This window comes from Lentinula edodes, assembly GCF_021015755.1.
Source record: "Lentinula edodes strain Le(Bin) 0899 ss11 chromosome Unknown C8R40scaffold_24, whole genome shotgun sequence".
NCBI classification, from domain to species: domain Eukaryota; kingdom Fungi; phylum Basidiomycota; class Agaricomycetes; order Agaricales; family Omphalotaceae; genus Lentinula; species Lentinula edodes.
Genome location: NW_025764330.1, coordinates 446,773 through 473,959, shown reverse-complemented (window position 1 = coordinate 473,959; position 27,187 = coordinate 446,773). Strand labels below are relative to the sequence as shown.

At 46.8% G+C, this 27,187-nt stretch overlaps 12 protein-coding genes across 12 annotated transcripts; 8 read left to right on the top strand and 4 right to left on the bottom strand.

Moving 5' to 3' along the window:
• Nucleotides 1-333: 333 nt before the first annotated feature.
• Nucleotides 334-2,681, top strand: C8R40DRAFT_1266136 (uncharacterized protein; the record flags this gene model as incomplete). Its single annotated transcript, XM_046233928.1, has 6 exons — nucleotides 334-517; nucleotides 573-650; nucleotides 707-1,048; nucleotides 1,263-1,364; nucleotides 1,403-1,500; nucleotides 1,583-2,681. The coding sequence occupies exons 1-6, from the start codon at nucleotides 488-490 to the stop codon at nucleotides 2,679-2,681; spliced, it is 1,749 nt and encodes a 582-aa protein (XP_046084961.1). The 5' UTR covers nucleotides 334-487.
• Nucleotides 2,682-3,017: 336 nt separating this feature from the next.
• On the bottom strand, nucleotides 3,018-4,600 carry C8R40DRAFT_1048897 (RuvB-like helicase 2; the record flags this gene model as incomplete). Its single annotated transcript, XM_046224532.1, has 3 exons — nucleotides 3,018-3,896; nucleotides 3,953-4,407; nucleotides 4,465-4,600. The coding sequence occupies 3 exons, from the start codon at nucleotides 4,598-4,600 to the stop codon at nucleotides 3,018-3,020; spliced, it is 1,470 nt and encodes a 489-aa protein (XP_046084960.1).
• Nucleotides 4,601-4,721: 121 nt separating this feature from the next.
• On the top strand, nucleotides 4,722-7,267 carry C8R40DRAFT_1112100 (cytoplasmic protein). Its single transcript, XM_046228403.1, has 12 exons — nucleotides 4,722-4,923; nucleotides 4,983-5,033; nucleotides 5,084-5,130; nucleotides 5,200-5,313; nucleotides 5,372-5,641; nucleotides 5,695-5,772; nucleotides 6,177-6,274; nucleotides 6,330-6,513; nucleotides 6,571-6,662; nucleotides 6,728-6,852; nucleotides 6,921-7,185; nucleotides 7,242-7,267. The coding sequence occupies exons 1-11, from the start codon at nucleotides 4,731-4,733 to the stop codon at nucleotides 6,959-6,961; spliced, it is 1,293 nt and encodes a 430-aa protein (XP_046084959.1). The 5' UTR covers nucleotides 4,722-4,730; the 3' UTR covers nucleotides 6,962-7,185; nucleotides 7,242-7,267.
• Nucleotides 7,268-8,083: 816 nt separating this feature from the next.
• C8R40DRAFT_362947 (uncharacterized protein) lies at nucleotides 8,084-9,141 on the top strand. Its single transcript, XM_046234843.1, has 5 exons — nucleotides 8,084-8,324; nucleotides 8,386-8,485; nucleotides 8,566-8,845; nucleotides 8,912-8,987; nucleotides 9,054-9,141. The coding sequence occupies exons 1-5, from the start codon at nucleotides 8,177-8,179 to the stop codon at nucleotides 9,086-9,088; spliced, it is 639 nt and encodes a 212-aa protein (XP_046084958.1). The 5' UTR covers nucleotides 8,084-8,176; the 3' UTR covers nucleotides 9,089-9,141.
• Nucleotides 9,119-10,093, bottom strand: C8R40DRAFT_363199 (gated mechanosensitive channel). Its single transcript, XM_046234845.1, has 4 exons — nucleotides 9,909-10,093; nucleotides 9,807-9,852; nucleotides 9,399-9,756; nucleotides 9,119-9,330 (listed from the first exon to the last, which is right to left on the bottom strand). Exons 1-4 carry the CDS (start codon nucleotides 9,988-9,990, stop codon nucleotides 9,262-9,264), a joined length of 555 nt encoding a protein of 184 aa, XP_046084957.1. The 5' UTR covers nucleotides 9,991-10,093; the 3' UTR covers nucleotides 9,119-9,261.
• An 888-nt stretch (nucleotides 10,094-10,981) lies between these two features.
• Nucleotides 10,982-13,674, bottom strand: C8R40DRAFT_1172204 (uncharacterized protein; the record flags this gene model as incomplete). The annotated part of the gene is made up of 2 exons (XM_046231825.1): nucleotides 10,982-12,589; nucleotides 12,643-13,674. 2 exons carry the CDS (start codon nucleotides 13,672-13,674, stop codon nucleotides 10,982-10,984), a joined length of 2,640 nt encoding a protein of 879 aa, XP_046084956.1.
• Nucleotides 13,675-13,822: 148 nt separating this feature from the next.
• On the top strand, nucleotides 13,823-15,798 carry C8R40DRAFT_1253407 (3-oxo-5-alpha-steroid 4-dehydrogenase-domain-containing protein; the record flags this gene model as incomplete). The annotated part of the gene is made up of 9 exons (XM_046233727.1): nucleotides 13,823-13,972; nucleotides 14,043-14,228; nucleotides 14,308-14,393; nucleotides 14,459-14,515; nucleotides 14,609-14,659; nucleotides 14,802-14,827; nucleotides 14,928-15,043; nucleotides 15,124-15,298; nucleotides 15,391-15,798. 9 exons carry the CDS (start codon nucleotides 13,823-13,825, stop codon nucleotides 15,519-15,521), a joined length of 978 nt encoding a protein of 325 aa, XP_046084955.1. The 3' UTR covers nucleotides 15,522-15,798.
• Nucleotides 15,799-17,286: 1,488 nt separating this feature from the next.
• On the top strand, nucleotides 17,287-19,087 carry C8R40DRAFT_362466 (NAD(P)-binding protein). The gene is made up of 8 exons (XM_046234842.1): nucleotides 17,287-17,412; nucleotides 17,493-17,695; nucleotides 17,767-17,862; nucleotides 17,960-18,110; nucleotides 18,191-18,382; nucleotides 18,479-18,699; nucleotides 18,771-18,960; nucleotides 19,040-19,087. Exons 1-7 carry the CDS (start codon nucleotides 17,382-17,384, stop codon nucleotides 18,930-18,932), a joined length of 1,056 nt encoding a protein of 351 aa, XP_046084954.1. The 5' UTR covers nucleotides 17,287-17,381; the 3' UTR covers nucleotides 18,933-18,960; nucleotides 19,040-19,087.
• Nucleotides 19,088-19,828: 741 nt separating this feature from the next.
• On the top strand, nucleotides 19,829-21,188 carry C8R40DRAFT_1273067 (kinase-like domain-containing protein). Its single transcript, XM_046234080.1, has 2 exons — nucleotides 19,829-20,013; nucleotides 20,064-21,188. Exons 1-2 carry the CDS (start codon nucleotides 19,867-19,869, stop codon nucleotides 20,904-20,906), a joined length of 990 nt encoding a protein of 329 aa, XP_046084953.1. The 5' UTR covers nucleotides 19,829-19,866; the 3' UTR covers nucleotides 20,907-21,188.
• A 1-nt stretch (nucleotide 21,189) lies between these two features.
• Nucleotides 21,190-23,388, bottom strand: C8R40DRAFT_1112071 (AIR carboxylase-domain-containing protein). The gene is made up of 3 exons (XM_046228402.1): nucleotides 23,289-23,388; nucleotides 21,612-23,227; nucleotides 21,190-21,461 (listed from the first exon to the last, which is right to left on the bottom strand). Exons 1-3 carry the CDS (start codon nucleotides 23,314-23,316, stop codon nucleotides 21,273-21,275), a joined length of 1,833 nt encoding a protein of 610 aa, XP_046084952.1. The 5' UTR covers nucleotides 23,317-23,388; the 3' UTR covers nucleotides 21,190-21,272.
• Nucleotides 23,389-24,475, top strand: C8R40DRAFT_1112069 (uncharacterized protein). The gene is made up of 2 exons (XM_046228401.1): nucleotides 23,389-23,901; nucleotides 23,953-24,475. Exons 1-2 carry the CDS (start codon nucleotides 23,407-23,409, stop codon nucleotides 24,097-24,099), a joined length of 642 nt encoding a protein of 213 aa, XP_046084951.1. The 5' UTR covers nucleotides 23,389-23,406; the 3' UTR covers nucleotides 24,100-24,475.
• On the top strand, nucleotides 24,457-27,017 carry C8R40DRAFT_1112067 (chaperonin Cpn60/TCP-1 family). The gene is made up of 8 exons (XM_046228400.1): nucleotides 24,457-24,547; nucleotides 24,635-24,776; nucleotides 24,842-25,602; nucleotides 25,662-25,842; nucleotides 25,895-26,106; nucleotides 26,165-26,331; nucleotides 26,414-26,542; nucleotides 26,768-27,017. Exons 1-8 carry the CDS (start codon nucleotides 24,520-24,522, stop codon nucleotides 26,873-26,875), a joined length of 1,728 nt encoding a protein of 575 aa, XP_046084950.1. The 5' UTR covers nucleotides 24,457-24,519; the 3' UTR covers nucleotides 26,876-27,017.
• Nucleotides 27,018-27,187: the final 170 nt, after the last annotated feature.

The following is a 27,187-nucleotide window of genomic DNA, read 5'->3' as shown; positions in this document are numbered from 1 at the left end:
CCCCGCGTGTTTCACGCGTCTTGATGTTGTCCCGGTATTCTGATCAGAGATAACGCCATGAAGCAAAGTCAAAACAGCAATGGATATTCAAACGCACCACGGTTATAACTCCCCCTGTTGCGTTCGTGATGAAGCTCCCTACCTCGGCAGTCACATAGTTGAATACTCCAGAAAAAAGTCCTCCTGGAGCAGGGTCACGGGAAACAGAGCGGGGCGCCTTTTGAAGTGTGCCCTTTCGTAACTCATGGCCTTCATTCGTAGAGAGGGGGCGCGATTCGCCTGGCTGGTCCATGGATCGACTTAACAAGCTTGAGGACAAGAAGTGTTAAAGTTAAACAGGGTTTGCCGGCTTTCGGCATGTCACATGCTCAGTCTGGTCGGCAAAGCGCTCGGTGGGATCGGCTCCACCGGCTTTCAATTTCACATGCATCCACTATGAATCTGTCCTTGAACAGTATTGAACTTGTACCGGTACCCTCTACATCAAATGGCTGATCTCAAAGTTGCAGGATTCAAGGTTAGTGTACATCAAAACTAGGGTGTCTCCTTGCTCAACACCTTTCCATGCACAGTCCTCTGAACTAATTTCCTCACTCGGCGCCGTCTTTGAATCCTTCTCGCCCGCAGAGAAGACTTCGCAAATTAAAAAGGCGTGTACTCAGACTTTAAGCTAATGGTTTAATGGACTCTACTGATAACTTCACAGATAAATGGTGTCTTCGAAATCGTAGTCAAGAAACCTCAAGGCCCGTCACCAACCGCTCAGGAAGCTATTTGGACAATTGACCTGAAGAAGGCAGGTAAGGTGACCAAAGGGAAAGCACCAGCAGGGACCAAAGCCGATGTAACCATTACCATGGACGACGAGACGTTTGTTGATCTGGCGTCTGGAAAGGTATGCAGTTCATTTGAGTTCGGTCCACATCAATGTGGCGCTCATGCCCATCGCCCTTCGGTGCAGCTCAATGGCCAAAAAGCATTTATGTCCGGCAAGCTAAAGACAAGGGGAAACATCATGCTTGCCACGAAATTAGATGGAGTGTTAAAGGTTCGTTGTACCCTGGTCCACACATGTAACATTGAGCCTGCAGGACCCAGTTAACTTGTACCGGCTTACAGGGTGCAAAAGCTAAACTTTAAACAAGAGACGGATATCCCATGTCTAGGCCTCATGCGGGAACGATCTCCCCGTTGGTCGATGTTATTGGCGTGGTCCATATTCACATATTCATATTTGCATACATACCAAATTCAACTTACAGATATTAAGGAAGGAGGTTTATATCATTCACAAGATGCAGCTTGGCCCGTGCATGCAGGCTCGTACTGTACATACCTTCTTTGATGTTATGAGGCCTGCAATTGTAAATAATGCCCAATTCCTCAACAGCACTAAAACAAGCGCGTGAAAATAAACGCCCAGCGTGCGAATGCTGAAAATCGCGAATGCGACTTTTTGCACCGCGAAGAGGATCACCATGTTTGCCACTTTGCGCCGCTGTGCGCAAGTAGTATCTACAACCTCAAAACCTGCACCGAACCCATTCTTTAACAAAGCCGCTACATCTAAAACCTCTCATAGGAAATCCCCTCTTACACGAACCTCCGTGGATGGTCTTTTCCAAACTTACAAGCCTGTAACCCCTGGTCTTCGTCACTTAAAGCGACCATTGAATCCTCATCTGTATGCTGGGCGCCCTGTTCGTCTTCTTACATACCCATTGCGCAAATCTGGTGGCCGTAACAATACTGGTCGGATTACTGTCAGGCATAGAGGTGGAGGTCATAGGCAGCGGATACGTATCGTTGACTGGAAACGAGAAGAAGGTGGAATATGGGATGTTGTCAGGATAGAGTACGATCCAGGGCGCAGTGCCCACCTGGCACTCATCAAACGTCGGGGAACACCGGAATCTGCAGAAGCTTCTCTATCAGTGGACTCGCAAGGGAGACCTGGTTGGGCTTACATTCTAGCCACGGAAGGAATGCGTGCAGGTGACCACGTACAGAGCTTTCGTTCTGGAATCCCGCCTGACCTCGTACCGGGGCTGAATCTTGAACTTCCTTCTTCGAAATCAAAATCCCAGTCTGACTCGTCTGACAATGAGGACGCAAATACCTCATCCTCTCTTGCACTTGGTATTTTCCGTGCACTCACTCTCAAATCCGGAAACGTTCTTCCGCTTTCGTTGATTCCTCCCGGAACCGTCGTTCACAACATTACTCTTACGCCGACTGGCCCTGCTCGACTAGTTCGCAGTGCCGGTACTTCAGCTCTCGTTGTTGCACACGAGACTGCCGAACAATCACCTTCTCCCACCCCTACTCTCTACACCCAGGTCCGGCTTGCGTCTGGCGAAATTCGTCGTATCCTCCAAAGCGCTTTTGCCACGATCGGTACTGTCTCCAATCCCTTATGGAAAAATCGATCCCTCGGGAAAGCCGGTCGCAGTCGTTGGCTTGGATGGCGTCCTGCGGTTCGCGGTGTCGCGATGAATGCAAAGGATCATCCTCATGGTGGTGGTAGAGGTAAGGGCAAGAGTAATAAACATCCTGTTAGTATCTGGGGCTGGGGTACAAAAGGAACGAGGACAAGGAAGCCTGGACCGAAAGGCCCGAAGAACAGTAATAAGTTGGTGGTGAAGGAGAGGCCGAGAGGTGTCGACAGAAGGAAAATCTAGCGCAGTGTCAATCTACATTGATATTCACTTCGAAGATGGCCTCTTTTCCTGACTGAGAACATTGCCTGGAATTCAGTAGATCTTTCATTGTCAATTGTGTAGGTAAATGGGGGGAACGTTACCACTACCCTGATTACATTGAGAGCAAACATACCATGTCAAAGAGGATAGATCGACGCAAGTTCGAAAGTCAAACAAAATAAGGTAAATGATGTACATACATATGTAAACGGCGAAACGCGTTGTGACCTGTTGAGACTTTATTTGATTGTTGGTGCCAAGGATACGACACATTATTTACAACGTGCTCACTAGAGTACTTTTGAAGAGCTCTCACTACACAACATCCATTTTATCACTCTGTCCCTGCAATATGTTTTCACTCCCTGTGATCTCTTCCACCAGCAAACTTCCCTGCTGCTCTTTCAGCCATTGTACACTCCTCCCAGGATCCATAAAGCACCCATACGCTCGTCTCAGATCCTCCACCTCGACAGCTTCCGAGCCCCCACCTGAGCTCTTCACCCTCTTTCGCGCAACCACCTGGCTCACAGCAATCAGACCAAGCGCATACCTCATTCCCGCATCTCCAGCAATCTCGACCAATAAATCCTCCGCATCTGGCCCAACCTCCACATCTTCTTCCTGACACCTGATTTTGATAATCTGGCGCACTTCGTCTGGAACGTACTTGCTCGTTGCTACAATGAGCAATCTGTCGAGTAAATCCGGAGGAAGACCATGCGGACCACGCATCTCTGTGCCTCGGATACGAGCTACGCCTCGGTTGGACGCCATCACTACCAAAGGAGCAAGTTCGCCTTCAAGTGCACGATTGAGGAATGAAAAACACTCCATGTCCAACATATGAACTTCGTCTATGAACAAGACACCTGTTACCAGTTCCGCCTTGCCTTCTTCTCTCCATTCACCGACCTTGACATCAATTTGTGCCCGAAGAGGCGCGGCGACTTCTCCTGTGTCACCAGCAAACAAGGCAAGAAATCCTTGAGTACGAGAATTAATGATATCAATTTCGTGTAACGACACGGTATGTGTGACGGTACGTCGGGTGAGAATCTCTCCTGAAGGTGTAGGAAGAAAGGTTGTCGATGGAGAGAGTAGTGAAAAATCCCGTGAATGAGAAAAAGATCGTCCGAGTTTAGTTATGCGTCCAGATGATTTTGTTATGGAGATGATGTCGCCTGCAAGGACCTGGAAGTTGTAATTATAATGTGTTGAGAAAATGCGCATATTTCATACACGCGCACCTTTTCCTTCGTCATCTCGTCAATCATCTTTCCACCCATTTCATACACAGTCTCCATGTCCGTTGTCTTCAAGATGACACGTCCTGATTTTCCACTACCCGTGATTCCCCTCTCCACAACAATCTCCACGACCTCGCCTTCTACGATCTCTTCTTCTTCCCTGATCCGGACACCAATGCTTCGCCTCAGTGCCTGGGTCAGCGCTTCCGTTTTGCTCATACTCAACGAGTACACCTCAGACGCGGTGATCGACGTGAAAGGAACATCTGGACCTAATGTAGCTGCCATTCCACGCGCAATTGCTGTTTTACCAGTTGAAGGTGGGCCAGCAAGAAGGATCGCACGGCCAGAGAGTCCAGGAGCAGCAGAGACTGTAGATGAAGAAAAAGATGAAGGTGAGAGCAGGCGAAGAATGACACCGGCCGCTTTCCGTGCGCGCAATTGACCAACCATTCCTAGAATAACATTCAACAAATTAAGTCCAATTGAAGATAGGATATAGTTCGGAATACCTTGAGAATTTGGCCTTGGCTCCAATCTGTCGTCTAGTCCTAGACCTGTGATATGAGAGTGAACTCCTATACGTTCCATTTTTGTGGCCTCTCTCAATTCGGCCGTGCCCGTCGTTATCCCAGCTCCGATATCCATCATCAACTTTGGTGTGGAGAGGTTGTTAGAGATTTTATGTAGGTAATACCAAAAGACGCGTGCGGGCTTACGTTCTAAGCGACAACTGATAAAAACCACGTGTCACAACAACCAGGAAGGAAATTTTTTCATGCTTCCAAATCCAAATCGATTACTTTGCTGTTCACGCCAGCTACGACAGCTTTCTCTTTTTCCTCTATTTAGGCCCAGATTTTCTCCCTTCTCCACTACTACTTCTCGACAAATGCCACCAAAGAAAGCACAAGAAACTAAGAAAGCTCTTCTCGGCCGACCTGGTAACAACCTCAAGATCGGTATCGTAGGTCTGTTTAATCGAGACATCCTATGGATACGTTTTGTTCATGCGACCTTTCATATGTAGGAGTCCCCAATGTCGGCAAATCATCTTTTTTCAATGCGCTGTCCAATACCAGTACGTGGCATTTTTACCAATAAATCCACTTCTGAAACGCTAGTCTTCAGGTCTTGGATTAGCAGCTAACTACCCATACGCAACAATCAACCCCGAGGTGCGCCGGGAAGACCTGGGCAAATTCACCTCTCTCTTCCATGTTTGTCGTTAAACCCATCGTGATCAGGAAGCTCGTATCCCCGTTCCGGACGAGCGCTTTGACTGGCTTTGCGACACTTACAAACCCGCCTCACGCATTCCCGCTCATTTGACTTGCATCGATATTGCTGGTTTAACAGCCGTATGTGCCTTCTCTAATTCCTCAATCTCCCGAGTTTTAACAGATGACTCCTCTACAGGGCGCGTCTACTGGTGCAGGACTCGGAAACGCCTTCCTTTCTCATGTCCGTGCTGTAGATGGTATCTTCCAAGTTGTTCGTGCCTTTGACGACGCTGAAGTCATCCACGTCGAGGGTGACGTTGACCCCTGCCGTGACATGGACATTATACAAACCGAACTTCGCTTGAAGGACATCGAGTGGGTTGAGAAGCATCTGGATGGTATGAAGAAAACTACTAGGGCCCTCGGCAGCAACAGTCTTGCCGATAAGGCAAAGAAAGAGGAAATTGTTCGTATTCACCTCGTCCCTCATTTTACTACCTGCTTATACCGTCATTTTAGGCTACCATTGAGAAAGTTCTCAAAGTCATTTCAGTCGATCAGAAAGATGTCCGCAAACATGAATGGACCGGTAAAGAGGTGTGTTCATACTTTCATTCACGTATATAGGATGAAAAAGAGCTATACGCTCGAAACCCAGCTCGTCGAGGCGGGAGTAACGCCCCACTGTGCCTATGAGATGTTGTTTTATGCTGAATATCCTGTCTTCATTATCGCCTGCTCAAACTGACTATTTTTCCAGGTAAATAAAACCCCATTCATGATGAATCTTCTGCGCCCTTTTATCTCCCTTTTCCTTCATTTCTGATGACAAAGAGCTGTAAGCTCGATTAACCCAGCTCGTCGAGGCGGGAGTAACGCCCCATTGTGCCATTGAGAACACTTTCGAATCTGACCCAATTTTTAGTCTTTATACCGTGTTCTTTCTTCTTCCTCCACTCACTGCCAACTGCTAACATGTTCCATTTCTATCAAATCTCTAGATCGATGTTGTCAACTCTCTACAGTTACTCACCGCCAAACCTGTTACTTATCTCGTGAATTTGAGCGAAAAAGACTACATAAGGAAGAAAAACAAGTGGTAAGCTCTTACTTCCTATTTTTTATCCATTTTAAGCTCGACGTTCCTTCCTTAGGCTACCTAAAATCAAAGCGTGGATCGATGCCAACAATCCCGGTGACCCACTCATTCCATTCTCAGTTGCCCTCGAGGAACGTCTCGCCACAATGTCTGATGAAGAGAAAATCGAAGAGCAGAAGAAAGTCGGTGCGCAAAGCGCGTTGCCCAAGATCACGCATGCCGGTTACGCAAGTCTAGAGGTCCGTCCTGTGCCTTTCCATGATATTTCTCATTCTCATATCAGTTTCTCTTCGCAGCTTATCCGTTACTTCACTTGTGGACCAGATGAGGTCCGCGCCTGGACCATCCGGAAGGGGACCAAAGCTCCTCAAGCTGCTGGTGTCATTCAGTGCGTCCTGTACTTGATGTATCACTTACATCAAGCTCACTTGTTGTTGTCCTCATTTCATTCAGCTCCGACTTTGAAAATAAATTTGTTTGCGGTGAAATCATGTCATTCGCTGACCTGAAAGAACATGGCTCCGAAGCTGCGGTGAAAGCTGCTGGCAAGCTTAGACAGCAAGGTAAACCTTATGAGAGTGAGTTCCATGACCTCTGTTATGCCTGTCCTTTGTGCAATTCTCATTATCCATATCCACCCCCTCAGTGATCGATGGAGATATCGCATATTGGAAATCTGGTGCATGAGAGCTTGTATCATAGGTATATGTATAGAAAGAAAACAAATTGTATCAACGGATTCATCTCAGAACTTTGGTCTCAAAATTCATAATGTTCACTGCTCATTCTCATCTCCATTCGCCATGTATCGCAGCGGGTAGAACTCCCCGCGGTTGGTGTGGCTGAAAATTGCCATCCTCAAGCCACTGTATATCGTACAAAATGTCAATGTATTCTCTATCAACTGCCTGGTTGTTGTTGACCCTCTTATGGAACTATCCTTCACAGCTAACAGAATCTAATACAGGTCCTTTTCTTACAACCATTGCCTCCATCATCCAATCCATACATATTTCCCACCCTAAATCTGTCAATTGCTCGATGCCAACAGAGGGTGTCTACTCGACATCACTTCTAGGTCTAATTCTTTGCATTTCAACGTTGTGGCGATCCCAGCCAAGCCTGATGCAGCTGGTGCTTAGTGCTATGCATGGCAATTCCATCTATCGCTTTCACCTGATCCTGACCTGATCCGTAAGTAACGACTTCAGGAATTAGGATCCCCATCATCTTTTTACTGTACCTCTAGGTTTATTCATCGAACCGAGATGATCCCTCTCAAGGTCGTGAACGAGAACTTGTGTATAACAAAATCTCGGCAGGAGAAAAAAAGCATTCTAGCCCCATCTAAGAATAACAACAAAATCCTCGTTTCAAATTTCGCTGCTGTGTTTTGGTATGCTCACGTACAGGTACCATTTCTTCCTTCGCCTAAATATTTTAGTCAACCCAAGGCTCAAATCCAGAACAGATTGACAAACAGAGAACGGTATGTGCAGTACTAATAACAAGACACCTTCTAGATCTCTCTTGGCATCCATGAACCGGTGCCCGTCACAATGCGTCTAACTTCAGTTGATCATTGAATCTTTGCCTTTCGAGTTTCAACGATTGTTGTGAAAGTGACAGTAGCCTACACGAAGAGGAAACACTACGGAACAGCCCAATCAAGTTTATACATGGTAACTCCTCATGTAGATGTGCATCGTGCAGCATAAAAGGCGTCCGAGGCTCTCCTTCAACGATATTACATTCCCTTTTTGTCCTCTTTCAACTCTTTCTTCCTCTGTCTTTCAAGCTTGACGCTTTCTACCCCTCCTTCTTTTTGTCTTCTCCTTCGCTTCTTCGCTGCCCCCAAGTTCTTCGCTGCTGTCTTTTTTTACTCCAGTCATCACATCCAAAATGCTTGCTTTCACTTCCTCCATCCTACTCAGCACTTTCCTCGCTTCCAGCGTCATCGCCGCTCCCTCGAAGTTTCGAAGTCCCAACCATCGTCGTGACGCTTCGCCTTCAGACAACGATCTGCTGCTTTCATGTCCCGGTGCTGCAGGTAATGATTTATCTATAATTCATCTATCTATCTCTTCGTCTCATATCTCTTCCTTGACAAGGCTCTCCCAATGTCGAAAATGCAGATAAATGCACCCTAGTCAACATCGTCAGCAATCCCGACACTCGCGTATACTCTGTCATAGGCGATCCACAACTCAAGTGAGGATATTCATAATCATTTTCAGAGCGAACTCTTTCCACTAACCTTTCTACCTACCCCAATCATCATCATCATCCAGCTGCGGAGGAGGCACCGAACCCATAACCGTCACAATCGGCGGTTCCTCTGAAGTCAGTTCCACAACAACCGCCAACGTCAACCTCGGTATCAACTTTGCAGGAATCAACATTGGGGGAGGACTCAGCACTGGCACTACTACGACGCAGACCACCTCGAACACTACGACGATAACGATAGACCCCGGGAGACAGATCGTTCAAACTGTCGGTGTTTTGACCCACTCGCAATCTGGTAACGTCCAGGTGAACTATGGGGACCGAGTGGATGATCATTTCATAGTGAGTTCGAGCACATTTTCATTCACTCGGAACCCTAACCGTTATGGAAAAAAACCCTTGGTGTAGTGGTTCACCGGTGCTGTGATAACCCAATTGACTCCCACATCGGACCTCGAGTTCGATACCCATGAAACTGCCTGTGGTCAGTTTCTTTTTCAACTCCAAAAACAGAACCAAAGTCGTTAATGCACTAATGTCCTACCCGTAGGCACTGATCCTCGCGATTTCAACAACAATTCCTAAACGGCGCGAGACTATTACGGTCAAACTTGAGAATTTCTCGGAGGGAAAAGTATATTCATGTATTTATGCGAAAGTGGAAATTCCGTTCACCATATATGGTCCGTATCTATTTAGAGTACATACATACCCATAGTTTTATCCACGTGCGAAGATAAAACAGTTGATTTGACTTATCAAAGCGCACTCGTCTCCCTCTCCTCCCTTCCATCCAACCAACTCGTGCAATTGAAACATCTCTTAGCCTAAACACACCACAAAAGAATAGCAATGTCAAAACTCAGTCAACCACCAGATCAACCGAATAACTCACCTTTTCAGAAACATATTTCCTACAATACGCACACCTCACCGTATGGCTTATAATCGTCTTATGGGTGAACACCGCATAAACTCTCGCGATCAAATACAAAAACACTCCCAACGCAAGGAAATTCGCTACATTAGTAATGAACTGTCCATAAGCCAAGACCACTGCGCCGTCTGCAGCTGCTTGGTCTAGGGTGTTGTACCCTGCACTGTGTGCTAGAGTCTGATTCGCATGAGGTCCTTTACGCAAAACGACGAATTTCTCTTCAAAGTTCCGGTCGATGAATGGTAACAAGGCGATTGGGGGTAGGAGAATATCGGAGACAAGAGATTGGACGACTTTGGTGAAGCCGTTGGCGATACTGTGTAGATGGTTGAAGGAGAGCAATTAGTTGTCAGTCATAGAACTCACATGAGACCAACAGCAACTTGAAGGACATTGTCACTAGCAACAAAGTCTAGTTCAAAGCAAGTTAACGTTCAACTAGCTTGAACCCTTGCGATGTATACTCACCGATAAAATCGCTCCACACAGATTTTGCCTTTCTAATTACAGACGGAGCCTGTTCCAGGAAACTTAAACTTTCATGGCTCATTGTAATCGTAAGAGTCGTGAACGTGAACGCGTAAAGTGAGAAAGATAAAAGTAGAACTTGAAGAGATATTTCTCTTGGTTCTTTTTACATAAGTTATCCAATGTCGTCATTACTAACTCCTCTTAGCGACCCTCAGTGCCACTCCATCATACAAGCTAAGGTCTGACATGGACAGCTTGTATGAAGAAAAGACTTATTACAGGAGCTTACTGGCTGGTTGCAATTGGGGAGCTGCAGGGAGGTTGTGCCATCCATTGCAACTTCCCTGCATTGTTCTCCGGACCAAATCGCGGGCTTTCTGAGAGCTCGACAACGGAAGCTGTCAGGAAGCTCCGGCATGAATAAATGGTGGTGTAGAGGTCAACTACAAGTACATACGTGGTCGGGGAGTTTTCACCGGGGCCTAAAAATTTCAACATCATGATTTTCTTCAAGTTTCTCTGTTTTTGTTATCACGTTTATATCATTCACATGAAAGCTGAAGAGGACTCAGACTGCCAGTGTGTGTGACTTCTAGAGCTGAGATTGTTGGACTTGCAGTATTTCCTGGCAGCATTCTCTACACCCTTCTGAAACTTTTCTCTTTTGCGCGCCTCGTCGAAATTTTTTTTTGTCAAGGCATATTCTTAATTCCAGTGCGTCGATGCGTGAATGAAAGAGGGGCCTTATAGAAGGAGGGGAAATAGCAGTATTGGGAGTTCTGTTCTGGGATATCGTCGAGGCTCAAAAGGAAAACGAGCGGCTGGGTCGCGCAACTGATACCATTGCCCGCCACCTATGATTATAACCACTTATTTAAACCAATCACTGGGGGGATGTTATACGCCAAACAAATCATGCGCCATGAACCGGGATATATAATCAAGCTTCAAGGATTATGTAGATTAAAATTGGGAGATAACTCAAAACTAACCAATACTAACCTCCAGATCCGGAGCTAGGGTCCCAGTAGTCAGGCCCTATGGCACCCCCTATACTCCCCTATACTCCCCTACACCCCCTGCCCCTTCCTCATCAAATTCCTCCTCACCCTCCTCCTCTCCGCACCAACCCCAACACCCTTCTCCCACTGCAAAAACGGTATATCCCTCTGCTCTTCCCCTTCTCCCCCATTCACCCCCCTCCCCCCCAACCTCCTAAAATCAACCATTCCCCAAATCGGAATCTCCATCTCCCCTTTAACGAGGACTCTCGCCCCTGCTGCGCCCGTACCCATACCCATACCCATACCCATATCTAAGGACTTTGACAAGTTCAAACCCGAGGATATCGAAGATGATGAGAGGATAGCACTCAAAGGCAAAGGCGTCAACACATGTAAATGAGATCCCCCGGGTGCGACGCTCCGAACCAGCGCCAACCCGACAGCAGAAGAGGTCGATGGAGATGGGTAAGACGATGCAGAAGTCGAGGTCGGGAAATACGGTATCTTCGTCCCCACCTCCCCCAATTGATTTTGACCTTGCGTCGAATCATCATCATTATCATCAATCGCATCTAACGTCCCAGGCTCGCATCTAACGAGCGCAACCACCGCGCCCCCTAACACATTCTCAATTTCGGCTTTAATCACCTCTCCTCCTCCTCCGAGAAGGAACACCCTATCGAGTGCGCGTCCAACATCGACCTGGTACGGCGGACGCGCAAGAAGCGGGAGGGAAGCATCCCAATGGGGCGCCGCGGTATACGACGACGAAGAGGACGAAGAAGAAGGAAATACCGCATGAAAATACGACATGATATTCATCGTTCTCTGATCCGCCGCTGAGAACAACAACGACAACGTGTTACTGGCTGACACAGGTACAGGTTCCAAGTTATGAATCTGGATTCCCGGTGGAGGATGTTGATGGTAATCGACTCGTGAAGTAGCTCCTTCACCAAAGAACGAAGACCTCTCCAATGGCAAACCATCCATTCCTCGTTGTCGTCCATTACCCATCTCATTCTCCGACTGCCCAAATTCATACACACACATCACAGCCCGAGACTCGCTCCCGCTCCGAGAACCAAAACACGTCTCGTACGAAACCTTCTCAACCCCATCAACAACCAACACATCTTGAATCCTCTTCATCAAATCCACACCAAGCCCTTTCGCCCACCCCATCGTATTCACCACAAGTGGAATCGCACTTTTGCTTCCCCCCCAACAAACCTCCTCTCCCCAAAACCTCACCAGATCCCTGACACCCTCCACATACAAACTCGGACACCCTTTCGGCGAGAACGCGCCAATGAAATGCGCGCGCAAGGGAACACTCGGGTGCGTCCAAGGAGGACCCAGTACGGGGTCGGAAACCAGCGTAAGCGCAATTAATCCGGCGGGTGTAAACTCTGATTGACCGGGGTCAAGATCGAGGTATGCTATAGTGTTGTGTTGGGATAATAGCCTATTCACCAACGTCCTTGCGAAGGAACTTTTACCGACCTTTTTGGGTCCTTTGATTAGGTATATGTTGGGTGGGTGTTTTCTTTCTGTTTCCGAGTCGTCGTCGTCGTCGTGGCACTCCAAGTTTTGGGTGGATACTTCATCCAAAGCTTTCTCCCATGACGGGGGAATAACAAGCGGAGAAACGTATTTCGATTGATGAGTTATCTAGAATTTTTTGATCAGTATAAATTCTGTAGTACAAGACTAGGAAAACTCACAATTCTTACAGACCTCAACCGAAGAACGTCCTCTGCTTCTTCCTCCAATTCACGATTACGATTAAGGACATCCCTGGGGTGCACGTCAAAAACCCCATCAAACGTCCTACAGACTTTGCCCAGTGCCTCCACCCCAGAACGTAATTCCTGCAATAAAACCAAGACAGGATCTCCAACAAGCGCATCTATTTCGTGTTGAATCCTCAGTGGAAAAAGAGCAGGTGAACGCGAAGAAGGTGCTGAGGAAACCACACGGATGGAAGGAACCGGGGACGATCGAGGTGCAAACACATTGTGTGTTTCCGGATGGACCCGACTACGTAGAATGGCACCACCAATCTCGATAGACCCACGGATAACAGTCAATCGATACGTCCCAAGGAGAGTGAGGTTTTCTGAGGGGCCGAGTGCAATCAGCGTAGCAGGTACCGTACTTTTCTCAGCCGATAGGACAAGCGAGAGTTCATCTGGGGAGAGGTAGAACGTGTTTTGTCCAGGGATAGGTACAAAGGTAGTCAATAAAACCTGCGATTGTGTTTGTGTTTGTGGTTCTGGTTGTATGCTGCCATTTTGTACTTGCTCTTCATCAGAAGAGTCGTCGGGGGATATCGGCCGACTAGGTGAATATCCTCTCGTAGCCGTCGTCTGAACTTTTACATCCGAATTTGAACCATCCCAATCTTCCTCTTCCTCTTCCTCGTCATCCTCATCCCTCCCGACCCCATCCTCCCCCTCTGTCGCTGCTGGTCTGCCTTGCTCAAAATATCGAGACCTGGGTGCCCGGGGCTTTTCTAGTACATCTCTTTCCCTTCTCCTTCTCTTTTTCGCGGTTATAGACCCGTCCAACGCCGCACCCGTTGAAGAATGTTTTCGTTTCGAAGGTGTTGGCCTTGGTTTTGATTTCGTTATTGGTGTTGATATCGAAGTGGAGACCGTCGATGTAGATGCAGATGTCGAATATGAATCACCCTTAACCCCACCAGACGCAGCTGCAGCTGTAGCAGCCTTCCGTGCAGCAATCGCACTGAGCATTTTAATTTTTTTGGTGATCAGGAGGAACGGACCCACCGGCCCGACATTGAGTGACTTAGCGTGTGACCCCGCGTAAACGATGCGGTCCGTAAACGCGTAAAGCCCAAAAAATATACGTAGGTTCGACGTCGAGCTCCCAGTCAAGCAAATGTCTTCTTCCAAACTAACAATATACATCAACTCCTCCAAAAAGCCTCCCTCATTCGCACGAAATGTATCCTTCCCATTGACTATCCAAGCATCCCCCGAAGAAACTGTCGGTCATGTGAAACGAAAGATTCAAGCAAAGATCCCAAAAGTTCGTAGTCTTGGGATTTCGGAAGCTAATTTTTGGCTGACCAACCTCATTTAACCCCCCTACCCACAAGTTTCACCCCTCTCGCCAACGACTTACTCTCAAGCCCACAGGAAACACGAAACCTCCGAGTCTTTCAGACGAGACGAAACTCCAAGACGTGCTCGCGGGACTCGCACCTGGGTCTAGTAATCTCGAACTAGAAGTGAAAGACCTAGGTCCTCAACTTGGTTGGAAGACTGTTTTTGTTGTGGAATATGTACGTGTGTCCCCTTCCCCCGCATATCATCTTTATCCATTTATTCCTTGAAATAATCAACTAATTTCTTCATTCACAGGCCGGTCCACTCCTCATCCACCCATTCTTCTACTACCTCCCTCGCCTCTTCTACGGCACAGACGTCACACATAGTGATTTACAAAGGTGCCGCCGCCAATCTCATTGACCTTCTATATATTTCCTTATCCATATCCTCGACCTACAAATAGGCTGGTATTTACAATGATCGAAGCTCATTTCGCGAAACGGATTCTAGAAACATTGTTGTACGTACATCTCCTCCTCCTTCTTTTTCTTCTGTTGCCTTTTGCTCGCTAAGGAGAATCAAACGTTCAATTAATCTACTTATATATATACAGTGTCCACCGATTCTCGCATGGTACGATGCCTTTCTTCAATATCTTCAAAAAGTGAGTACTGTTACTACTCTTCCGCCTTTTTCCCTACACACACGCACACACACACGCTCTGTCTCTCTCCTCCGCCTCCTACACACACACACCTTTTCATATGACTCTCACATGACTCTAACAATCAAACAATAACCCTCAGCTCGGGCCACTACCATATCCTCTCCGGTACGTCCACTCCCAACCTCAACTCAAAGTTCCAGTCCGTACTCAACATCCTGACCCTTCCTCCTCTTCCTCTTCCTTTTCTTTTTCTTCCTTTTCCTAGGTCTATTCCTCGCCTACGACCTCTACCGACCCAGTTTCTCTGTTTCCTCCACATACATCAAAAATACTTGGAGGAACGACCCTCAAGTCCTTTGGGTATGCGTCGGTCTTTGGGCGGTATGTAACAATTCTTTTATTCTTCTTTTTGTCGTTTCTCTATGATATATCATTTATATATTTTCCTCCCCCAAAAACAGTTCTTTGAACTCTCCAACCTCCTCACACACCTCCACCTCCGTTCTCTCCGTCCCTCCGGTACTAAAAAACGCGCAATACCCACTGGATACGGGTTCGGTCTTGTCTCGTGCCCGAATTATCTCTTCGAAACGTTGGGTTGGGGTGTGGTTTGTGCGATGACGGGGAGCTGGGCTGGTGAGTTTCCTATCCTTCCCCTCCTCTCGTCGCTCTCCCCCTTCCCCCAAAATCTCATCATCTATCCATTTCTAACCTTCCACTTTCTTCAGCATACCTCTTCACAACCGTCGGCACCGGCCAAATGCTGCTCTGGGCGCTCAAGAAACACGCTGCGTACAAGAAGGAATTCGGGAAAGCGTACCCGAGGGGGAGGAAGAGTATGATTCCGTTTCTTATTTGATGGTGCATACTAGTAGTCTTAGGTGGTATATCTATCTGTCTATTCTGTCTATCAATCTGGTAGGTACCAGTAGGGTGGGGGTGTTGGGATGTCTCGACAAAAAGGGCGTGGGGTTTTTTGATTTTCCCTTTAGATCTTTTTTAGAAGCGATTGTGCACATTACTTTCCCTAGTGCTAGGAAGAATCATGCAGATGATGTCCTAAGTACACCTTGTTACTCAGTCACCGTTCTCTCGGATTTCTCAGAGTAAGAGAAATGTGTCATGACTGTCACATGACCCTGCTAAACATGCTACGGCGGCTGCAACTTACACTCTCTATTGACTGCTTCATCCACACCAATCGGCAGCAATCGTGTTGACAATGTTGTCCGAAGAGCTGCTCGAAGATATGATTCAAAACCTTGCATACACTCCCCTATCTATATCCATTCAACGGTCTGTCTAGTGCCCCGTTGCAAACGTATATCCTCAGAGCTCCTCAGAGCTTATCAACCTCGTTTAGCATGAGTAGACCTGCAAGACTCCACTTCGAGTGTTCGGTTTCCACTAGGGTTCGTATCCTATGAAGTCCGCTTACAACCTTTCCCACTTATGACTCCTTCCACTTGCAGCGAAGCTCGTTCGATCCCAACCGAAATCACTAATTCGATTAACGTGTACTACTCAACGCTGTAAATCAACACCCTTCGATTTCGACAATGATAGTCAAGTCATTGTACGGCCTACACCATATGCCGGGTCTGCTCAATCCCTTGGATTTGTCAAAGGTAGTAGTCGAGTGTGAAAGCATCTCTCATCCCAGCTTTGAGGAATCATATGCTCGGGGGTTGAAAGTGTATAAGCTTGAAATTGACCATTCGGAATCACTAGAGGAAGATTTCGGGAACCCAAAATTTCCAGGCCTTCATGTAATCAACTTGGCCATGCATCGTCATCCTATCTTTTTGGAGTGGTTTCCCCGACTCGCGTCTACTCACCCACTCTTGCAGAAGGTCATACTCGTTTCCATGTCAAACTCAGAAATACACTACACTGCCGACACTATCACTTCCCTTCTTCCTTTCATCGCAAAGTCCTCACAGCAAGGGCTTGATATTACTCGCCTGGTGATCAGTCGCGTTCTATCTGGCTCACTGTCCACTTCAGAGTGGCAGGTCACACAAAGCTTATTATGAATGTTCAATCCTCCCTACTTGTGATTCTTCCATTTGCCGCTTCATGTTTCCCATATATACATACATTGGTGTGGGGATTTATCATGAGAGACGATACAATGTCGTACGTGTTTCTTGATTTTTTATCCCTCGAGTTTTGACGCTAATCTTGCTTAGGATGAACTCGCTGTTCTCGCCTCATTTCGGTCACTCCGAGTGTTGCAATCCCTTGACGAAAAGGTACACCGGCCATGAAAGCCATTTCACGACATTGATAAGACCGATCCTGCACATGGCGCTCAAGCGGAAGCCAGGTTATATTGGTATATGTCTCTCATTTCCAAGGGTCTAGAAGCTCTATTCGCGGGGTTCGGCAATGAGAAATTACGTTCTCATGGTGATTGGTCTCTTGAAGGATGGCTCAGTGTCGGGGGAGGCTACACGAGATGTCATTGGAACACTTACACTTGGGGTCAATTCCGGATAGGAGCTTGCCAATTCCCCGCTACCTGAATAGTCTCTACTAGGCAGGCTCCTGCAGACTCAAGCAACACAAGCTTGCGTTCACTGTTATGTAGTCTTCTAGGGTAGTACACCTAGTGCTGGGAAGAATCTTCTAATGAGAGGGCAGATGATGTAATAAGTTCACTCTGTTATTGTTGCTCAGTCATCCTGTTCCACGAATCCTTCTCTCTCGACCAACCATGACCAAAATTCTTATGACTGGCGTTACCGGCAAGTAAATCCTGGGTCTATGCATGAACAAGTTTAATGTTAAATCTTCTCATAATTCCCATCTTTCCTTTTCCTTCCAGGCTATATCGGAGGCACCATCCTCACGCGTTTCGCCCAACGATCCGACTTTGAAACATTCGACATCCGAGCCATCGTGCGTTCTTCAGAAAAAGCCGAGAAGCTCAAATCTCTTTTCAAAAACGTAACACCGATCTTGGGCTCTCACTCCGATATCCCATTGATATCCCAAGCGGCTTCGGAGGTGGATGTGGTTATCGCGATGGTAGGTTACTTGCATCGTGACCATTGCAGATTTACATAAGACTCGTTTGTATATACCTACAACCGACCCAGGCCGACTGCGACGATGTGGATGCTGCCACTGGTACTTTACAAGGATTGAGAAAACGGTTCGAAGAGACTGGTAAGAAGTCGATATTTATCAACACCGTAGGTCCCCCTCGTATTATATCAATTTTCACTACCCTCTTTCTCTTCTCTTCACCCAAAATCGCCTACTATATCATATACTACCCTTCAATTTTAGTCCGGGACAGGTGTTCTTAGCGACAACGCAGCTGGAATGTACCCGACAGACATCATCTGGGACGATGCCAACCCCGACCAAATCGCAACGCTGAAACCAACTCAACCTCATCGTCCTGTTGATTTGAAGATAGTCGGTGCTGACGCTGAGGGTAGGTAGTACTCCCTGACTTTCATTCTGAGCCTCAGGCTATACATACATATCTAACCTTCTCATGTTCCCTCTTTCAAGGCTACGTGAAAACCTATATCGTCCTACCCGCTACCATCTGGGGTATATCCAAAGGTCCCCTATTCACTTCTGGAATCTCCAACAAGAAATCCGTCCAAATCCCAGCCTTGATCCGCGCGTCTTTGGATAGAGGCCATGCAGGTATGGTGGGGCTGGGAAAGAACATTTGGCCTAACGTCGAGATACATGAGCGTAAGTGGCATCCAACAATTAATCAGCTTGCATACGGGCGGGTTTCAATTTGTTCAAACCTACATATGCTGAACTGTGTGTTTCCTTGGATTACAGTCGGAGATCTATATAATCACCTATTTGACGCCGTCGTCGTCTCTTCTTCTTTACCGTCTACCCCCGGACACGGCCGCGAAGGGTACTATTTTGGCGCAAACGAAGAGCACACCCTATATCAAGTTGGCAAATCCATCTCTGACGTGATGCTCAAGATGCACAAAAGCAATGGCGGGGAACCCACTACCTTCACTCAAGAAGAGATCAACAAGTATTTCAACGTAAGCCCTGATTTCAACCCCTCATTCATATCTTCTATGCTTACCAAGTTCAACAACTTATCATCATTCAGGGCTCAAGTTACCTGGGCAGCAACTCGCGCTGTCGACCCAATCGCTCCAAAGCCCTTGGGTGGGCGCCGAAGAAGACTACACAAGATATGCTGGATAGTGTTTATCCTGAAACGGAATTGGTTATTGAAATTGGGGCACCCGCTGTGTCCGAGAAACTTTGACTTGTCATATACATCGGTACAATGTCCGGTATGTGAATTTCCTCCCAATCCTTGTAAAACGTTTCACATACATGGAATTTCTCACATGCTCGATATTTCAAAGATAGCCTATTGCTTAATGGAACGAGGTGTCGAATTAGATTTCACTAGTTGCAGCAGTGCTGAATGATGACACAAAGCAATTTTGTGTGATTAAAATTATGCATACATGGTGGGGCATCATCACACGATTCACACCATACACAGGATCTCTTTTCCAATTAGCATTTTCTCCCCATTTGCTCCCCACCTAAAGAATGACGCTTCTGGTTCATCGGGTATCCACCATATGTTCTCTCTCAGTCCTTCCAAGATTTTCTCGTCCAATCGCTTTCTGGAACCTTCTTCAACCATTCCCTCATTCTCAAGGAATTTGACAAACGCTTGCACCCAAGTGCGACAGCCACTACCATTTCCATCATAGACATATTGATTTAGACCAAAAGCTTCCATTCTTTCATAGAGGTCGTGGGTTTTGATAGAGCCAATGGGCTTGAGCTTGAGGACATAGAGAGCCTGTTCCCTTTCAGACTTCCAATAATCCCGACTAAGTAAACTGTCCGATTTAGGGAGCTATAATTGTCAGATATGTATCATCCGTGCAAAGGAACACTTGCTCAATGCGGACATCTTCGGTCAAGGGATTTCCATCCTCGTCTTCCTTTTTGTATGTATCGGCTCGGGTTGACCTCTTCAATGTTCCAACCAAGTAATTCCACTCGGTCAACCTTGACATTGAAAGACTGAAGTTTGAGCTGCCTCGATACCCAGTGAACACTTGAGAGGACTTCGTACCAGTGAACCAATTGACGTCCTAGCATAGCTTTTTCCTGCAAAGATACTTGCCTATCAGACAGGCAGGTGACAACCCCTTTTCAGCCATCGTTCGTTCAGAATGCCGCTCCCTAACGCTGTCCCATTGTCACAGCGATTATCGCGTCGTGTAACGGTTTCCATTGTACTCTATGTACTTCTTTCTTGCTTGGCGGAACCTTTGGTCAAGTTGATTTCTGTTTTCGCACAACGACCGCAGGATTCAAAAGTGAGCTTGAGTTATATCTATGTTGATAGCTAATGTCTTCGAATACTTAGTCGGACGTCGATGAACTTACAGATGAAGGAATTCTCCAACGCTTCAAAACCGCCCCAGAGATCGATTGCTCTGTCCGTCGTCTCACACCTCGCACGATTGCCAAAGCCACGATCGAACCAGGAAATCCACCAAACTCTTCAGAAGCCAATGCCCTAAATATGGTTCATGCACGAACCACGATTCCTGTCCCGAGAGTGCGACGAGTCATTAAAGAAGAATGGTCCTTTGTGATCGTAATGGATTATATCGAGGGCCCGACGCTAGCTGAAGCATGGCCAAACCTCTCTTTGTGGAAGAAATTTTCCATTATCCTCATTTTACGCAGTTACATCTCTCAGCTCCATCGCTTGCAAGCAACTCCCCAAACACCCCCAGGCCCAGTGTGTGAACATACCGGTGAACCCGCCCGAAAATGTGTATCGCCGCTGTTTGGCAGGACTCGACCAAAACGAGGTCCCTTTGCATCCTATATTGAACTCTCAGAGTTTTTCAACCGCCAAGCTAGGATTGGTCTGAGCCATTTTGGAGTTTCCAACAACGATCCACTCCGTAACGAATTGTTCGACGATACCGCACCCCTTGTTCTCACTCATTCCGATATCAACCCTCGGAATCTGATTCTAGGCTCAGATGGGAGGTTATGGATGATTGATTGGGGGTGGTCTGGGTTTTACCCTCCTTGGTTTGAATATATGTCCATGAGGGAACAGGCAGAAAATGAAATACTCAATGGTTTTCAGGACAGACTATGGGAGTTGGCAATTCCGTTCTGTTGCGGGATTTATTTTCGGCAGGAGCAGTGGATGGCCAGGACGGGCCCCGCCCTGTCGTTTCACAAGTAGATTATGGGGTCGAGGTACTTTAGATACTGTATGAAGAAAAGCGATAAGATATTTCTTTATGCCCGGCTTGCTGCGTCCCGAAAACTTCATTTATCATGATGCATATCTATGTAGTTTGCTTTCTGCGGCGTGTCCAATTAAGGATTATCTACTACCAGCCTCGATTTGAATCTTACGACTTCCTCTGTAAATCAAATCTGTTTCTGAAGAACCTTGAACCTTAATTTAGCATGGTCTGTTTATCTAGGCAAAACTAGAAGCGCTTCAAGCAGAAAGGACGTTACGTAGAAGAAACAAGATTCATAATAGTGCAGGAGGAGGCGCGACTATCATACAAGGTTACCTACACATCTGTAAGTTTGATGTCTACTTATATCCAGCCCACCCAACCCTGTTCATCACATCAACCTTCGTTTCCACTTCTTCGCCTAGTCTCCGCAAATACTCTTCCATTTGGATAACCAGTTGAGGTTTGCCAGCGGAAATAATGCGTACCGCGAGAAGAGCAGCGTTCGTTGAATTGTTAATAGCAACGGTGGCTACAGGGATTCCGCGCTATTATAACATAAAGGAAAGAAGAAAAAACATCAGTCTCAGAGATTATCATCAAGTTTTTGGTTGAAAGAGACAATGATAGTGCGTTTACCAGGATGAGAAAGAAACAAAAAATATAGAACACGCCTGCTCGTACTAAGTAGTACTCACCGGCATCTGCAGAATACTCCACATCGCATCCACCCCTCCTAACCCTCCCCCGCTTCCACTCACCGATTTCGAGTCTACCGGTACACCAACAACCGGAACACCCGTGAGACTTGCCACCATGCCCGGTAAATGCGCTGCTCCCCCCGCACCGGCTATAATCACTTTCACCCCTCTTCCCGCCGCGCTTTTCGCAAAATTCACTAATCGCAAAGGAGTACGATGTGCGGAAACTAGTGTGACTTCGAAAGGAATAGAAGGAAAATGTTTTGTGAGGATCTGTGCAGCAGGAAGGAGAACAGGCAGATCCGAGTCGGAACCCATTATGATGGATATAACGGGATGTGGGTGAGAGTATCCGAGAAGATGAGGAGGATCGGGGGAAGAGGCTTGGTCGCCTTGAACGTCTCCCTCGAATTCGGATAAACAGCTAAGAAGAGGTGCCATCCTTTCCCTCACTTCTGCATCACTCGTGCCTACAATTGTGATATGTCCCATCTTCCGTCCTTTCCGCGACTGTGCTTTTCCGTAGAGGTGTGGGGATGCACCCGGTGTAGACAGGGCAATATGGGTAAGTTTGTCAATCAATAAGTCGTCGGCGAAGGACGATGAGGATGGGGAAGACGATTCAGATATCTTGGACGATTGTCCGTCGGACGAACCAAGTATATTCAGCATCCCTGCAGCTCCGACCTTTATACGTGTGCTGCCAAGAGGTAGCCCTAGGATTGCACGGAGATGATTGTCGTACTGAGACGACTCGCAGGCCTCGATGGTGTAGTGGCCCGAGTTATGTGGGCGTGGTGCGATTTCGTTGATAAGGATTTCACCATTATTCAACAAAAACATCTCCACACCAAAAACACCAGCGCCCTTGAACGCCTTTTCAACAGCTTCCCTCGCCACTCGCTCTGCTTTCGTCGGTAATGCAGGGTCTTGATCGATGTCACTAAGCCTAAACGGAGCCCAAACCAAATGACAAATATTATCTCTATGAATGGTCTCCACAGCTGGGTAGCTAGCAACAGTCTCATCAAGACCGCGAACCACCATCACTGCGAGTTCTTTCACGAATGGAACCCATTTTTCCGCGTATAGTTTCCTTGATCCGGAACCAAGAAACTTTATAGCAGTTGCAATAGATTCAGAGTCGAGAGAACGTAAGAGGTAGTTCCCTCTTCCGTCGTATGCCATTGTTCGACTTTTCAGCATCAAGGGAAGACCTAGCTCTTTTGCTGCTTGAGTGATCGCCTCCGGCGTAGCGTCCACGGCTTGGAAAGGGCCTAAAGGACAACCAACGCTGGAAAGATGTTCTTTTTGAGAGAATTTATCTTGAATAAGCCGAATGGTCGAGGGAGATGGATGAATGGATACATTTGGATGGCTTTCCTGTACCGTTTCTAGTGCCTCGACGTCGACATGCTCGATCTCAACTGTGAGGACATCTACTCTTGATGCCAATTCCGCGATCTTTTCCTTATCTCTAAAAGAACCATCAATATGTGATGAGGATGCAATGATTTGCTTTGCTGGTGCGTCGACGCCAACGTCCAGAACAACCACAGGGATATTTAACAACGACGCAGAAGCCGCTAGCATTCGCCCAAGCTGTCCTCCTCCTGAAGTCCTGAGTATAGTTTGTCAACAGCTCTCTGGAAACCAAAAAATTTTGGTACTTGCCCAGAATCCCTACTACTTTAGGCGACATGGATAGATAGATCGATAAGTTAACTGTAAAATAAGCGCTCTATTTTTTCTTAGCTTATTGCCGCCCGGCATTTCTTATTCAGTCAATGTTATGCCCGCCCCACGAAAACGGCCAAACCGAAAACGGAAGCGTCGAGCAGTTTCTGTGTCCTCATCATCCTCAGATGCCTCTTCTTCCTCAGATAATGACTCTACTGTAGTCACACGAACACTCCCTGTGGTGAATGCGGTTAAAACAAAAGCAGATGAGGACGGAGACTCTGATTCCTCTTCCTCTTCCTCCTCTTCCTCTTCTTCCTCTTCAGATTCCTCTTCCTCCAGTGATGAGTCCCAGTCTCCCCCTCATGGCAACGGCAAATCGAAATCTGACCATCATCATGCAAACTCTGTCGAAAAAGGTCCTAGACCTCGCTCACCCTCGCCTGGTCCCATTGCTCCTTCTGCTCTTCGGATACCTTCATTTCTACCAGAAAAAGAAACTCGAGATGCGAAAGAATCAGAACGCGTCTTGCAGGAAAAATTCACGAAATTCTGGATGAATAATATTGTTGAGGGTTTCAAGGATGATTTGGAGATAATTAGGAAGGTCGGTAAATCGTGATCCCACCGTCTCGTATCTCTGCTTAACGTTCCATAGGATCCTGCGCTTACTACGCCCAAGCTGTCGATGCTGATTGACTCATTATCTTCGGGTGCGGAGGTGTTTACTCCCTCTCATAACGGCCTATCCAATGCTCAAGATGGAAGAGAGCTCACGGATATGGATATTGTATTAGGAGACTAATTCCTTGCACAATGGTACTCTATTTTTTCCTTTACCTTACGGATGTACCACCTGAATTGTGGATTCTTCAAAAACCCGCTAAACGCATTACAGGAAGGATTGTCGAAGTTGCCCATCATTTCCTTCAGTTTAGAGTCTTTGAGGTTTGGAGTCCGCCCCATCTTCCTTCTGAACACCCGCTCTAGTGCAAGGCCCAAAGACATGAAATGCGATTCGTGGACGGATCCGCGTAGTCAGTAATTCATCGTCTGGAGTACTTACACATAAGTGTATTCAACTGCGTAGATTTATATGTAAAGTTGTAATTTACACGCGGACAAAGCAGCTTTGTATGTACATGTTATGTGGAAATTTCGTGAACGCGTCTTCCGATTAACCCATCACTAGACCCAACTCTTTATCTTTCACCGACACGGCCCAATGTCGGGAACACCTGTATTCGTGATGAGTTCGTGTCAATTGTCTTCTTATGATACTTCCTCGTTTTCTTAAAACTTCCACTTTACAATTTTTGACTTCTATCGATGAACTTTAGACACTGCGCCCGAAAGGCAATCGGGACGCAAAGCTCAAATATCCAACATCACTGCCGCAAAAACAGTAGCAGATGTAATAAGGACGTGCCTGGGCCCGAAGGCCATGTTGAAAATGATACTGGATCCAATGGGCGGAATCTTGTGAGAAATGTTTACAAGTATATCTTAATTTTCGCTGATTTTTTGAACTTCGTGTCGATGTATAGACTAACTAACGACGGGAACGCAATTTTACGTGAAATTGACGTTGCTCATCCTGCCGCAAAGAACATGATAGAGCTTTCTCGTACACAAGACGAAGAATGTGGTGATGGGACAACCAGCGTCATCGTGCTTGCTGCATCGATTCTTGCCTCCTCTCTGAGTCAGCTAGAAAGGGATATTCATCCCGTGGTGATCATCTCGGCGTACAACAAAGCGTTGAGAGAGGCACTGGCGATTATTGAAAAGGTAGCAATACCTGTAAATGTTGAGGATGAGGAACAAATGTTGGGAATCGTGAAGGGAGCATTGGGAACCAAGTTTGTGTCCCGATGGTCGGAACTTATGTGTAAACTGGCTCTCGACGCCGTACACATCGTGGCACAAAATGTTCAGTCCGACAAATCTGACTCCCAATATGCGTCTACATTTTCTTCGGCGACGCCTACAGTCGATATCAAACGCTACGCTCGCATCGAAAAAATACCTGGAGGAGCAATCGAAGAATCCCGTGTAATCCGTGGTATCATGCTCAATAAAGATATCACTCATCCTGGTATGCGTCGTCGCATCCAGAATCCTCGGATAGTCCTTTTGGATTGTCCGCTAGAGTACAAAAAGGGCGAATCCCAAACAAATATGGAATTTAGCAAGGAAGGTGATTGGTCGCGGGCACAGGAGGTGGAAGAAGAAGTTGTGAAGGCTATGGTTGAAGCAGTATGCCAAGTTGGATGTGATCTGGTGCTTACTGAAAAAGGCGTATCGGGTGAGTGCGCCTTCAATTTTTCCGATCTATCTACGTTCTGGATTTATCTCCACTCGCAGACCTTGCCCAGCACCATTTCCTCAAACACAATGTTTCTTGCATCAGACGTGTCCGAAAATCAGATAACAATCGTATTGCACTAGCGGTTGGCGCGACGATAGTCAATCGGGTTGAAGATCTACGGGAATCCGATGTTGGAACTGGATGCGAGGAGATGCGGGTGGATAAGATTGGCGACGAGTGTGTATATCCCAATTCGCTCATCATTCTCTTTTTTATCCGTATTCTCTAGATACTTCACCGTTCTAGCGCCTTGCAAATCCCCCCATGCATGTACCATCCTGTTACGCGGCCCGTCGAAAGACATCCTCAATGAAGTCGATCGGAATCTTCAAGATGCAATGTCCGTTGCTCGCAATGTTATCATGGACCCGAGGTTGGTACCTGGAGGAGGCGCAATTGAGATGGCCATTGGTGTTGGGCTAGCACAAGCAGCCAAACGAGGTGTGTGCCCTCGTACTTAGCCTTGTTTTCAGCTCTAAAGTCTGTGTTGGTACTGCAGGATCAATAACGCCTACGACATACGGTAAAGAGGGGACGAAGGAAAGTACCATCACTGGTGTCGAAACTGGACCCTTCCTAGCCGTAGCAGAAGCGATGGAAGTCATTCCTCGAACCCTAGTTCAGAATGCAGGCGGAAATGCTATCAGGGTGCTGACAGAGTTAAGAGTAAGTTTATGATACCATCTGTTCCTTCGCTCAGTTCGGTCCTCATTTGGTGTCATTTTTTCCAACCGGGTGTTTACCTCAGGCAAAACATACTTCTTCACTGTCCAGCTTTGGCGTGAACGGCGATACCGGCAAGATCGTTGACATGAAAGAATACGGCTTATGGGAGAGTGCGAGTGTCAAGGTACAGATCTTGAAAACTGCTGTTGAGGTGAGTTTCTGGAGTTTGATCAGTGAATTAAATTCTTTTATTTTCTTTAATCTGGTCGTATCATCCTATTTTTTGATATAATAATACGTTTTTCGAGAGAGGAGCTGAGCATAGAAAGCTCACACTCAAGTTAGCAGTAGCGGCTTTTCTTTTTATGCTGTCATACCTTCTTTTTTCTTCGCCTTTTACCGACATGTGCGTCACTACTAATCTTATGATATGCAGGCGGCACGCATGCTCCTCCGCGTCGACGACGTCGTTCAGGCTGTGAGAAAAGACAGAGAACCGGGAAGCGGGGCACCAATGCCTGAGGAGATGATGGAGGCGCAGTAAAAAAAGGTCGCAATTGGCTGTTGGCGTGGTGGCTTGATAAATCGATACGCCTGCTTCGCAATGCGCGTGTGTACCTTTGAGTATCACTGACACGATAACAGCTTTGACAATTACTTCATTGTACATCGCCTTATCGACCTGATTAAACTCTTACTAAAAGCGTTGTTGGTGTCAAAAGATCGATGGACACTGATACACGATTACAACACCGAAGAAGACATAGATAAGTATCATCTGAGAGAGATAAAGGAATAGTGGCTCCAGGCTACAAGACAAAAATGGTACGTAGTGGGTGGGTACTACGATAACTTA

What these genes read in the sequence shown, in the direction of transcription:
- C8R40DRAFT_363199 (XM_046234845.1), bottom strand. Translation starts at nt 9,990, where the DNA reads ATGAGCCATGAAAGTTTAAGTTTCCTGGAACAGGCTCCGTCTGTAATT. An exon ending in TGTGTGGAGCGATTTTATCG is followed by an intron (nt 9,853 to 9,908) that starts GTGAGTATACAT and finishes GCTTTGAACTAG; the next exon opens with ACTTTGTTGCTAGTGACAAT. An exon ending in CAAGTTGCTGTTGGTCTCAT is followed by an intron (nt 9,757 to 9,806) that starts GTGAGTTCTATG and finishes CCATCTACACAG; the next exon opens with TATCGCCAACGGCTTCACCA.
- C8R40DRAFT_1112071 (XM_046228402.1), bottom strand. Translation starts at nt 23,316, where the DNA reads ATGTCGCCTAAAGTAGTAGGGATTCTGG. An exon ending in TAAAGTAGTAGGGATTCTGG is followed by an intron (nt 23,228 to 23,288) that starts GCAAGTACCAAA and finishes TCAGGACTTCAG; the next exon opens with GAGGAGGACAGCTTGGGCGA. An exon ending in GGAGTATTCTGCAGATGCCG is followed by an intron (nt 21,462 to 21,611) that starts GTGAGTACTACT and finishes ATGTTATAATAG; the next exon opens with CGCGGAATCCCTGTAGCCAC.
- C8R40DRAFT_1112069 (XM_046228401.1), top strand. Translation starts at nt 23,407, where the DNA reads ATGCCCGCCCCACGAAAACGGCCAAACCGAAAACGGAAGCGTCGAGCA. An exon ending in ATTTGGAGATAATTAGGAAG is followed by an intron (nt 23,902 to 23,952) that starts GTCGGTAAATCG and finishes AACGTTCCATAG; the next exon opens with GATCCTGCGCTTACTACGCC.
- C8R40DRAFT_1112067 (XM_046228400.1), top strand. Translation starts at nt 24,520, where the DNA reads ATGTCGGGAACACCTGTATTCGTGATGA. An exon ending in TACTGAAAAAGGCGTATCGG is followed by an intron (nt 25,603 to 25,661) that starts GTGAGTGCGCCT and finishes CTCCACTCGCAG; the next exon opens with ACCTTGCCCAGCACCATTTC. An exon ending in GGGTGCTGACAGAGTTAAGA is followed by an intron (nt 26,332 to 26,413) that starts GTAAGTTTATGA and finishes TGTTTACCTCAG; the next exon opens with GCAAAACATACTTCTTCACT.
- C8R40DRAFT_1273067 (XM_046234080.1), top strand. Translation starts at nt 19,867, where the DNA reads ATGCCGCTCCCTAACGCTGTCCCATTGTCACAGCGATTATCGCGTCGT. An exon ending in AACGACCGCAGGATTCAAAA is followed by an intron (nt 20,014 to 20,063) that starts GTGAGCTTGAGT and finishes TCGAATACTTAG; the next exon opens with TCGGACGTCGATGAACTTAC.
- C8R40DRAFT_362466 (XM_046234842.1), top strand. Translation starts at nt 17,382, where the DNA reads ATGACCAAAATTCTTATGACTGGCGTTACCG. An exon ending in TGGATGTGGTTATCGCGATG is followed by an intron (nt 17,696 to 17,766) that starts GTAGGTTACTTG and finishes CAACCGACCCAG; the next exon opens with GCCGACTGCGACGATGTGGA. An exon ending in AGTCGATATTTATCAACACC is followed by an intron (nt 17,863 to 17,959) that starts GTAGGTCCCCCT and finishes CTTCAATTTTAG; the next exon opens with TCCGGGACAGGTGTTCTTAG.
- C8R40DRAFT_1112100 (XM_046228403.1), top strand. Translation starts at nt 4,731, where the DNA reads ATGCTTCCAAATCCAAATCGATTACTTTGCTGTTCACGCCAGCTACGA. An exon ending in ACGCAACAATCAACCCCGAG is followed by an intron (nt 5,131 to 5,199) that starts GTGCGCCGGGAA and finishes CATCGTGATCAG; the next exon opens with GAAGCTCGTATCCCCGTTCC. An exon ending in GCAAGGTAAACCTTATGAGA is followed by an intron (nt 6,853 to 6,920) that starts GTGAGTTCCATG and finishes CCACCCCCTCAG; the next exon opens with TGATCGATGGAGATATCGCA.
- C8R40DRAFT_362947 (XM_046234843.1), top strand. Translation starts at nt 8,177, where the DNA reads ATGCTTGCTTTCACTTCCTCCATCCTACTCAGCACTTTCCTCGCTTCC. An exon ending in TTCATGTCCCGGTGCTGCAG is followed by an intron (nt 8,325 to 8,385) that starts GTAATGATTTAT and finishes TTCCTTGACAAG; the next exon opens with GCTCTCCCAATGTCGAAAAT. An exon ending in ATAGGCGATCCACAACTCAA is followed by an intron (nt 8,486 to 8,565) that starts GTGAGGATATTC and finishes ATCATCATCCAG; the next exon opens with CTGCGGAGGAGGCACCGAAC.